This window comes from Corapipo altera, unplaced genomic scaffold, assembly GCF_003945725.1.
Source record: "Corapipo altera isolate COAL_440 unplaced genomic scaffold, ASM394572v1 73, whole genome shotgun sequence".
Classification (NCBI taxonomy): domain Eukaryota; kingdom Metazoa; phylum Chordata; class Aves; order Passeriformes; family Pipridae; genus Corapipo; species Corapipo altera.
Window position 1 is genome coordinate 1,117,122 of NW_020884957.1, and position 11,925 is coordinate 1,129,046.

An 11,925-nucleotide genomic window follows, 5' to 3' on the forward strand; every position below is an offset into this window, starting at 1 on the left:
GTCTTTCTGCTCCATAGCTTTTAAGGAAAAAACCTGTAATCTATTTGGAGCAGCTATTGTAGTCACCAAACAAGGGTTCTTCACTCATTTGGAGAGCTTTGAATTATTCTGACTGGACTTCCCATGCCTCAACATTATTGGCTGTCACAGTCCTTTCTCCCTTGCCTCAGTACTCTTCATCTAGACTCTGATGTTTGCAAGAAAGACCATCTCTTAAGAATTTATTCACAGCCAGTGTGTGTCAGCCCTCAGGTGCCACAGCAATACAGATTAGAAAAGCCTTTTGTATGTCAGATCTATGCCCTTGAAGCCCATCCTGGTGAAAAGCTGATAACATCCCCTTGTACTTTTTTTGGCATATATATCTATCATAACGTTTTCAAAAGGTTAGTCCAACATGCTGGGATCTGAAAAACACTTGTTTTGCTACCAGTGTCAGGATTCAAAATTCTTCTAGGAATTATCAACATGACGCATAGCAACAAGACTAACAAAAGGTTTCACTGGTACTTTTGCTTATTATTAAGAGCTAGGGCATTTTTTTCCTCTTCTTTTTTTAAGAAAAAGAACAGACTTTACTCTTAAGTACTTCTAACACAGCCACCCACACACACCTGATAATCTGAAAGGCTCCAGAATCTTTTTTCACTCCACAAAAATACTCCTGTTTTGTAGAAGACAGGAGTATGCTTACTCAACATCACCTGTTTTTAAGCAATAACCAAAACAGACTCAAGTTCAAATTGTTTAAGTTCTTCTGCAAGTGATGTGGAAGTAAAAACTATTACAAGACACATAACCAAGATTTGTTCCTTTGTTCCCCCATGGAATTCTGTAGTATTTTTGGGGTTTTAGTGGGGTTTTTTTGCTTGTTTTGGTTTTGCTTTTGGTTGGTTTTTTGTTTGTGTTTTGTTTGTTTGTTTTGTTGTTGTTGTTTGTTTGTTTTTTTAAAGAAGGAGAGCGTTAAAACAACGTATAGAATGATCCATTTCAGATTATTACTTCAGCAGTTAACAGGGCAGCTGGCATGGCAAGGGGGCAAGAAACTCTGCTGAAGGCAGTGCAGAACTGCAAAAAAAATGGTCCTGAGGTGGCACAGGACTCAGTCCCCAGCACTGGCTGAAACAGGCACTCCCCGCATAGAAAAGGCCTTCACTCAGATGCAGCTCCAGAGGTGGGATACAGCCACCTGGCTTTGAGGCTGCAAGAAAAGCCTCTCCCCTGGACTGATGGCAAAAGTGGCCTCACTGTGAAGGGTGTCCTCTGGTTAACATACAGAGCAGTCCAGTGAGAGAGCTACTGGAAGCACTAAGCAGGTGGCAGACTATGGAGTATGATTTGCAAAAACTTTATTGTGTAAGAACCTAAGCAACGTGTTCTAACTGGACCTCATATGATCAAGTCAGACTAGCTGACCTGCTGTTGTCCTTCCAACCTATGTTCTTCTATGTTGAAAGAATACAAGCATGATGGAGCCAAGTCTACTACTCAACTCCACTGTGGAAGACTGAAAAAACAGTTTTGGGAAATGAAACAGGAGAGCTACCAACTATTGGATATTAGAATAATTAAGCAGTGGTTACCCACAGAGGTCATGGAATTTTCAACCTTGAAGGCTGTCAAGACAAAACACTGAGCAATCTGATCTGAATTAATGTTGATTTTATTTTGGGCTGTAAGTCATACTAGAGACCTCCTAAAGTCCCTACCAACCTGAATGATATCTTCATTCTATGACTATTTTAGTCTATTAGAAGTGGTTGGCAAATCCTTTTCAGTAAGACCTTAGAACTTTGAGGTATAACAGTTTCTGTTTCTGGGTATAGTTATACTGCAGCTGGACAGAAGTGATTCTAAACTGCACTATTAAGAGTCAAAACTTGAAAACTTCCACAATTAGAAGTGGAATTGCATCGACTGTATAATGGTGGACTCTTTCTATTGTGGTTTTAAAATAATACATGTATTGAGATTTTCTCAGAAAAAAACCCCAAACAACCCACAACCATTATGAAATTACACTGCAAACTACTCTACCTTCTCTTCAGCATTTCAGTCACTTTCATTTCTTCCTATGTATAAAGTAGTAGAAAATAATTTTCTTAAATTACATAATTCAACTGCTTAGCAAGTTATGCTTCCTTATTTTTAATGTCACACAAATAAATATGCCTTGCCGTTAACCTCTACTGCCTATTCAGAAGTAGCTAAATTCAAATGTAACTCTTTCAGTATTTTGCCAACTTCCATATTTTTCTAAAATGTTGTTTAAGTTCAAGAATCATGCTCTAAGAGCAAAAAAAGTAATACCCTTTTGACCAGCTTCCCATAGCTAGGAAGTTCGGATGGAAAGAAAAAAATGGGACAGAAAATACAAATGAAATCCCAATGCAAAAGCAAGACTGTACATAGCAGAGGAGCATCACAGGCCTCATCTGGTTAGAGGGCTCCTTTACTTGCTCGTGGAGGTGATATTACCTAATATCACATGACCTATAGATAGAAAAGTACCCCAAGGTATCTTGTCCTTGTAATTTCTCCAGCTTTACTCCAGTAGGGGGTGGCCATATATCAATGCTGGCAAGATATATTAACTAACATAACAAATCATCCATTGGATTTGATGTATCAAGAAGCAGCTACCTCACAGAACAGACCATGTGGGATAATTAACTGCACAAACCAGATTATACAAAGGCATTCAAGTGGCATAAGCCAGCTAGGAAATTTCAAAGGTAAATGATATCATTCAGTATTGCAGCCTGTAAACATAATGAACTTTTACACGGCATGACAAAAAGCTATTTTTAATTGTACTCATGAGATACAGGTAAGGCTGTCTTTAATTTCTTTAAAAGTTAAATAAACAAATTTATCTCATTTTAGTTGAGAAGGTATTTTTTTTACAACACATTCTAGAACTATGAATGATCTGCACTTTGTAAACACAAACCATATGAAAATATTTAATCAAAAATTAAATTATTTAGACTATCAGCAGCCAGAGCTAGTTATTTCTAGAAAGCCTTAGCAGATGGATTTTCAATAACCATCTATCCTTAGATGAATTCCAGACATAATCACACAAGTAAAAGAAAGCTGTGAATAACACAGATGTGAGCATGGAGCTTTACTTCAGCTTTTATGATACATTTACTGGCTGCATGATTTGTGGACTTAAGCTCCACTCTCAACAAACACATATTTGCAACTCAAAACCAGAGCCCAAACTCTTCAGAGTAATTCTGTGGCGTTCTAAATGGTGAAGGTTGGTATACACTTGTTTCATCATAAAATGATAAGGTGAAAAATCTACTGGCACCTTCCAGACAGTTTTCTATAGGACCACTCTTTTTCCACCAGACACAGGTAAGCCAGACTGGGCTATGACATAAACCAGAGAGAGAATGGCTCTTCCCTGTATAGATCAAATATTTCTAGTGCATTTTAAGAATACTGATCTGCTAATTTCAAAGGTATTTTTAGAGATAGGTCTACTTCTGCTCTTACAAGGGACAACCCAATACTATTTCAGACAAACATCTATAGTGAAGGTACGTATGTAAGGAAAAGATGTGGTAGTAACTGCTTCCTGGTAGTAACTGTTTCCTGCTTGGAGCTGAATGTAGGGCATTCTTCCATGCTTACTGCTGCAGCGATCAACACCTGTCTGCTTGTAACAAATTCTGCTGATTAGCTGAAGCAAGAGGTCTGGGGAAGAGGAAGAGGGTTAGTTTTATTCTAAATACAGCATGAAATGCACTGCCCGAAGAGCATTTTTTAAATACATGGCAAAGATAGTAACAGAAAGCTCATGCCCTTGCTGATCACTGGCACAATTATTTTGTTTGCCCTCTTTTGAATCAAGAAGGAATAATACATATTCAACTACATTTTATTTACAAGTAGTTTAAAACTCTGACTCTTCTAAATGAAAAACTATTCCTAATGAAAAATTAGCAGGTTTGCTAATCCCACTCTTTATGTCTATTAAATTAACAACTTTTATATTAATTGCTTTGATACATTTATATGAATGTAAATGATTTTCACACTAAGCCTCTGTAAATACCAAAATGCAGTATCTACAAATACTGAAATCCAAACCTCAAGTATTCAACACATTGGAAGTCCAAAACTCAGTAATCCAGTATATTTCCTGTTGTTCCTATAGTACCACTTGGTGTTGTGGTATAATACTAGCTGGCAACTAAGCTGCTCGCTCACTTTTCTCCCACACTGGTGAGATGGGAAGGTAAACTGGTAAAAAGTAAAGGTCACGGGTTAAGAACAGTTTAATAATTGAAGTAAAGTTAGCAGCAGTAACAATAACAATAATAATTATAAATGAAAAGTGACACAACAAAAAGAGAGAGAGGAATAAAATCCGAGAAAGACCAGTGATGCAGAATGCCACTGCTCACCACCCACTGACCAATGCCCAGCCCAATCCAACCAGTGATGGGGAGCTCCAGGCCAACTCCCCCCCATTTTGCATACTGGGTACACCGTGGTATGGAATACCCCTTTGGCCTATTTGGGTCAGTTGTCCTGGCCATGCTCCCTCCTGACTTCCTGTGCACCTGCGCACTGGCAGAGAATGGGAAACTGAAAAGTCCTTGACTTAGGGTAAGAACTGCTCAGCAACAAGTAAAACATCAGTGTGTTATCAACATTATTCCCACATTAAATCCAAAACACAGCGCTGTACCATTGTATCAGGAAGAAAACTAAGTTCTTCCCAGCCAAAAGCAGGACAATTGATGTGTGCTGTCAAAAATTTTACGAGAAACAAAGACTTATAAATGCTGTCTGAAAAACCTCCCCAGCCCTTCAAAAATCATAATTTGTTGAATAAAATAATTTCAAATGCACTTACTCTACATCTTATGTTAATTCAAATTTAAAATATGCACACCACCACTCTGGGTGCCTGGCAGCTTGAACTAGATAGCTGTGTATCTGTTTACCTGAAAACCTGTGAAATGATGTAATAGGATCCTTCTTAAAAATATGTACGTTAAAAATGTTTTAAATCACTTCTAATTTAGTGGAGAAAAGTGTAAGCTTCTGTAAAGACATAAATTAGGAAGAAGTACTTTTTTTTTTAGCTCTTTCTCTAAATAAGAATGCCACCCAATAATCCAGATATCCAAGATATTTCAACCAAAATAAAATGAAGTACTGCAGAGCAGTTGATTTGCAACCTATGTGCCAACTAGAGAAGAGTTTTTCATTGGGTAGTGCCCAGAAGTCTAAAAATTCTGTCATTAAGTACATAAAAAATTTAAAAACGCAAACAGAAGAGGCATGATTATTATTCTAAAACTTGCATTATTTTCTTTAATTCTTTCTTTGTGAAGACAAAGAAAACTCAGCCATCAGCCTTTTATTCAAAGAGCTTATTTGTCAGGTTTCATTCAAAAGATTAGGATCATATTTGTTCAGCCAGAAAGCACAGATCAAATCAGCTGTTCTTTAGAAAACCTTCCAGAACTTATTAGGAAAAAAAGATTTTTAAATAATAAATAAATCTTTTGTCCTAAGAAACAGACTCCCACAAATCTAAACTACTGTTGCTACCTGTAGAAGGAGTAGTACTCCAGGGGGTCTGTGCACAGGTTTCAAGGCAAAAGACAAAGACTGCAGGACAACACTAACTAAAGTTAACACCCAAGACAGGAATTCAAATTGCATATTCTCTCTACCCCAACTGCAAGAAACCGACTCTTAAACTAAAAATAAGTCTAAATAAAAAAAAAAAAAAGTACAAGTCTCTAAGAAAAAAATATTAGAAAAACCTTTGCAATGCTTTGCATTTGATCACCAAAGATAAATTTGCTTATAAACTGGTAAATTTGGAAGTACATTGGTGGTCTGGGAAATAGGATTAAGTTAATAACAAAATGTTACATTGCAAAATTATCTCACACTATTTGCAAGGAAACCTCTTGGGGAATGCTGCCGTTAGAATCAGGTTTCAACATTTGTGGCTTGTGGATCAGATTTACAGCAACCTGTTGCACTCAGATAGGCATTTTAAAAAAAAGAACTGAGAAGGAGTTTAAATGACCTAAACTACATACCTTCTGAGTCTATCATGATATTGAATTCGGGGATGATGTTTCCATGGAAGTTAAAATTACTTTGATTTAAACACATAACATCGAATAACCTGGCTTCCTTTGTTTTTTGCAGACACATGCCCAGATGACCTTAATTAACCTGTACTCTGGCAAAGTACAGAAGAAATCTTAATCCCATTTTCTCATACAGTAGCAGCAGTTTGAGCAGTAGCACCTCTACCATGCTGCCCTAAATCTCCTTTTCTTTAATGCTCTCATTAGTCCTGTAACATCTACCACGGAGCATAGCATATCCCCCTAAAACAACCATTGTTCTCAGAATTCTACTTACTGTTTGAAAGGTTTCATTATTTTGAGTTAATACATGAAGAAAATATAATTTCTCTCTTAAGACAACTGTTTTAGACACAGAACAGGTAAATTTCAGCAAGACAGAATAAACCCAAGCTATGCTGCAATTCATCTATTGTCCTTTGTTAGAGATTTCCATCTTCCACAAAGTCCTTATCCCAGATTTGGTCCTAAATTATTCAGTAATACTCGCTTTTCCTCAATTCCTCAATTACCCCAACTGATTTCTTTTCTGACTGATCCTGATTTCATCTTATTGGTCGAAAAATGCTGTAAACTGTCCAGGTTTTTATGTAACACTGTCTGGCTCTTAAACAATGTCAATTTTCATTCCAGTAAACCAATCTCTCAGCCAAAAGTATCCAAACTGTCACTAAAGAGCTCTTAATGACTTTTAATTTTTTTTCTAATGAAATTAAATTAATTTAACTTTCTGTTCCACTTTTCTACCTCCAAAGCCTTGAACAGTTTTAATAATTTGTAGTAGAAAAGTGAACATAAGCTTGAAACTGCTTGAGTGAAAACAAGTAGATCCTAAAATTATATTGCAACTGACATTGGAATTTTATCTTTAGTTGAGGAAGAGTATTTTGAAATGTCATCTTCTAGGAAGAAAAGAAAACAACAAACCATAAATATTTTTTTTAAGTTTGAAGAAATATCAGCAATTTACTGTACTGCAGCTGAGTGTAACAAAATAATCTCAATACCAATAAGTTACAAAGTCTTGGTAAAAGGCAGTAAATTAAGTAAATTATAACTATCAGACAAGAAGAAACAAACTAGCAACCATGTAAGAAACCCACTCATGAAAGCACAGTGAATTTCAAAACAGCCTATGCCAGAACTTTTTCTTCTCTTTTCTGATAATGAATGTATTATCATTACAAAAGAATTATGTCAATACATAACCTATTCTACTATCCTTACTCAAGGGATAAAAACTCTTATTAGGGTTTGAGGCAGGACTATTCACTCGTGTGATATCTGATACTTTGGATCTCAGGAAAGTAATCCCAAAACAACTAAAAATGTAGCTTAAAGACTTCCTGTAACAAAGATAGCCAAAGACTGAAATTTCCCACATTCAAAACCACATTTGGCATCTGGTTGCTAAAAGGAAAAAAACATCTTGTCACAGAAATACGTATGTGTTCTCCTGACATGGGAGGTATTACAAATTTAATACAGTGCTCTGAAAACCAGCATACTACAAATTGGCCTTAAGATGTCAATATCTGGTCTTACTCCAACTCAATTTTCATGCATTTTTCTTTATGTTTTGATTTCAGAGATTTCTTTTATTCCAGTTCTCACCTAATACAGTTTGGTGATCTCCTTTCTGACTACCACCACTGATGAATTTCCCACATATATCCGAAATGGAAGCCAGTACTTTGAACCAAATATTTGCTTCTTAAGGAACAAAATTTTGTCAGAATTAATTCTTTTTGTATTAATTTTGCTCGTATGCTCTCAGATTTGAGTGTTTCCCTGAGAGGGAAACAAAAAAGGATTCTGAGCTGAATTACTGTGTGCCTGAATTAAAGCAATAGGGAGTAAATCATTTATATATTGCAACTTTCAATTTCAATATCTGGACTCATAAAAAATGTCAAGTGAAATTAAAAACTGAATGCAGATAGCCAACACCATCTATACAGAGTCTCTGTAAATTTCTTACTAATGACATCTGGTGGAATGCTGGTCATGAAGAGTGGCTGGGATGAATCAAAGTGACACGATCCTTGTACAACGACTGAGTCATCCTTAAGGAAGGGACCACACACAGTGCTGAGGGAAACCCATAGTCAACCTCACAGCCCCCAGGCAGTACTGAAAAACACTAAGGACCACAGCAGTCTTCTAGGAATAACATCAGTAGCATAAGACCACCTAATACAGATAAGACCAAGAAGAAAGTAGCATTTTGTCACCAAGATGTGACTCCTATGTGAGTAGCTCTCCAGGGACTACATTTCCAGTGGTACCCACAGTCAATGCTGATAGTGGGCAAAAATATGCAGCCAACTTTCTCAAACATTCAAAATAGAACATAGTGATTGAACTTCTGGTACCAGAACAGTTTGTCTGCTCTTAGGCCCATCACTCACTTTTTTGGTATGATGTGTGTAAAATAGGGGGGAAAAGACCAGCCTTGTTTTCCTGTGTTATTTTAACTCGAGTTTGCAAGCTATATACAGTAGAAGAATCCATATTACATTTCAGATGATTAGGTGCAAAACGGTGCTTATTTTAAAGATTTTCAATCGGGTTCATTTGGGGCAGGAGGCTTAAAGCTGTTCATGGTGAATAAATAATGGATGTGCCAACTGAAAAATGCTTTTTCAATAACCAGGTTTGTTCTTACTTTTTCTACTCTCTTGTTAAGGAGCCCATGATAATTTGTTAGGAATATACAAAAAATTAAGGCAATCATAATGAAATTAAGTTAGTAAATTTCTTGTACTTACAAGACCATTATTTTAGTAGTAAACATCAAAAATGCATTTATATGCAGTACAATGGTTACGAGATTTTCAACACAAAAGAGGTTACAATCGAACATATTAAAAAAAAAAAGATTTTGTGACAGAGAAACAGTTCACTCTCAGCAGCTCCGACTGCAACAGTTTACACATGAAGTGTTTTGAATGGCATATATACTAAACTCACTGTGAGGAAAACATAGTCTCGAAAAAATTAAACAGATAGGAGAAAGGAACTACCATTACTTTTTTAGAAAACTGTAAAATTAAACCTCACCTTCCCTTCCTCCCTCTTCCACCAAGACTGTTGCTGCTATAGTGAGAGAAGTCTCCCATCCATCAATATTGACTTCTCAGCTTTGAGAAATCCTGAGATTAGAGGCCCCTCACACTGGGAGTGAACCTATTCTGTAATGGGGATAGGGACACTTGGAGGCACATGACAAGAAAAGATGAGGTACACGAAGCAGCAACCAGGAAACGTTCCTACTACCTAGGCTCTGGCCACAAAGCCCTGTTAGGAGAGACTTGACAAGCAGCAGGGGCAGACACTTGTTCCCAGTCCAGAAGTTCCCAGTCCAGAACTGTCTGAGTCATGACAAACTAGGCTGATGAGCTGAATCTCAAACAAGAAAAGGAGGAAGGAGCAAACACACTGTGCTGCAAACACAACGCCAACACCAAAGCAGAGAAATGTGACACCAAACAACTGTTTCATTTTCAAAGTGTCAGATTTCATATGTTTGCTAAGGAGATCTTTCTTGTTGTTCTTCAGCCTCAAACCACAGAATTTTACTGGTCAACATTCCTGCTCCTGCATTTCCTGGTTTGTATACACCTCTCAAAAACTCCCTGGTACTAGGATGGCAAACTTCCTGCTGAGGTACAATACCACCAAAGTAAAATGAGCAATCCTTGCCCTCATTTTTGCTATTCTGACTCATTTTGAGAGTAAGAAAGTAGAGTGAACTATGAATTTTAATAAAATAACTTCAAATACTGGTCACATAATAAGTTGCCAGTAAGACTACCAAAGAAGACTTCCTATAGGCATTACATAATGCTGGAACTATACACCTTGCTTATGACCAAAGTTGGACCAAAGAATAGAAAACTGGTTGCCCAGCAGTCACTATTCCTTGAGACGTGGAAATGTATTCTTCTAGATGTTGTCCCTGAAAATTTTATCAGAGCCATGTTGCAAAGAAACATAAAGCTTTATGACTCTTCCAAATTGCTGAAAGAATAGGTGATCTCTGAAGTATGTAGAACATGAGAACATAAGCATGTTACTTTCTCAATGAAAGGATTTACCACGGATACCTAAGAGCAGGATGGATAATAAAAGTCAACCAAAATTAGAAATCGCACATACTTGCACAGAGATTTTCCTGTGCAGCACAAAGCCTCAGAACGTTCTCTTTCTATGACTTTGATCTCATGTTTAAAGATCATGCTTGTTACAGTTATAGAGAACTAAGTGGAGTTTGCAACTAATCCGCCTCTGTTGCTTGTTTGCCTCTTATTCACTCAAGGGGAAAGGAGGCAATTCTAGCCACAGGAAACACAATTCAGTCTTAAGAGTCTCTGCAGTATGATTAGACCCTAATTATAAGTGGTATTACTAGAGCCCTAATTCATAAATCACTCTACACAAGCAACATTTTAGATCAGAAATGTTGCTGAAAAACGTAGGCATTGACAAAACCAAGGATCAGGAGAAAGCCCTGAAGAAGTTTCACATAGAAAGACAAGTTTTTTCCTATAGGAGTAAACAGAAGAGTCATGACAAACACAACAACTAACACATCCCCATGTTAAGTTCTGGAGTTTATTCAACAAAACTATCTGACTTGAAAAAGCTTAGTCAAGAAAGAGAACTGGTGCACTGCAGTAACATTCCCGCTGTCCCCACTCCACAAAGCCTCCACTAACTAGGCCACTAATTTGGAAAAGCAGGTACACCCAACATGAACTCCGAAGCACTGGTCCAGGGCAGCAGCACAACTCTACCTATGGGCTAGGGGCCTGATTCCAGGAGGTTTCAAAACTCTGCAGAGAAATGCGGGCCCACGGCTTATCTCGGCTGCGGGAAATGCAAGTTCCCGGCGGCGTGTGCTGCAGCCGCCCTGCTCAGCTTCGCTCCGAGGCTCCTCCTCATCATCACACATCATGCTGTGGGAAATGGGAGCAGAGGGGCGTGTGTGGGGCTAGGGCAGACACCGAGGATGAAAGAAGCCGACCAAGCAGATGCACGCCGCCGGAGGGCCATGGCCAGACGCGGGGCGGCGGCTGGGACACGGAATGCCGCGGCGCAGGTGAAGCGAAAAGCAGGACCTTCCTTCCCACGGAGGAGCTGGGGGCGCGGGTCAGCTCCCCGCGAAGGGCGGTCGGAAAAGGGAAACGGAGGGGCAAACGCTCCTCCCGGGGACGAGGGAAGAGGGGCGGGGGGAGGAGACGCCCGGGGCCGGGCGGGGCGGCGCGGACCAGGCAGGAGCTCTCCCATCCCGGGGGGCGGTCCCGACCCCAGCCCCGGCGCCCAGCCCGGCCCGGCTCGCTCACCAGAAGAGCAGGTTGGCGCAGACGAAGCCGCCCAGGCTGCGGAGGGGCCGCTCCCAGCTCAGCGCCGCCGCGATGCAGCAGCTCACGGCCATCCCCGTCTCCCCCAGCACCGCCGCCGCCCCGGCCCCGCTTGACACTTCCGTGCGCTCTGTATCCCCGGCCGCAGCCGCGCCCTGCTCCTCCGGGGCCTCCGGCTCAGGGGGCTGCGCGGGTACCGCCGCGCTCGCCATGGCTCGGTGGCGGCCGCCGGGCTGCGGCTCGGCCGGGCGGAGCTGGGGCTGGAGCGGAGTAGGGCCGGGCCGGGCGGGCGGGAGGCGGGTCGGAGGCGGAGCGCGGCGCTGCCCCCGCGTTACCCCGCACCCGCCTCCGCGCAGGTGCGGCGGGGGCGGTGCCGGCGGCCGTGACTCCGCACAGGCGGGCGGGGGCGGTGCAGGGAG

The 11,925-nt window shown here is 40.2% G+C and overlaps 1 protein-coding gene across 2 annotated transcripts in view; it reads right to left on the reverse strand.

The window, feature by feature from the left end:
* Positions 1–11,743, reverse strand: part of RETREG1 (reticulophagy regulator 1) — a 60,936-nt gene extending 49,193 nt beyond the window's left edge. Inside the window, exons 1-2 of one of the 2 annotated variants that reach the window (XM_027663779.1) lie at positions 11,489–11,743; positions 10,940–11,101 (exon numbers count right to left, since the gene is read on the reverse strand). In XM_027663779.1, the coding sequence (XP_027519580.1) occupies positions 10,940–11,101; positions 11,489–11,718 (392 nt within the window). In that variant the 5' untranslated portion in view covers positions 11,719–11,743. The remainder of the gene's footprint in view (positions 1–10,939; positions 11,102–11,488) is intronic. The other variant, XM_027663780.1, reaches the window with a different exon arrangement.
* Between the last annotated feature and the right edge of the window lie 182 nt (positions 11,744–11,925).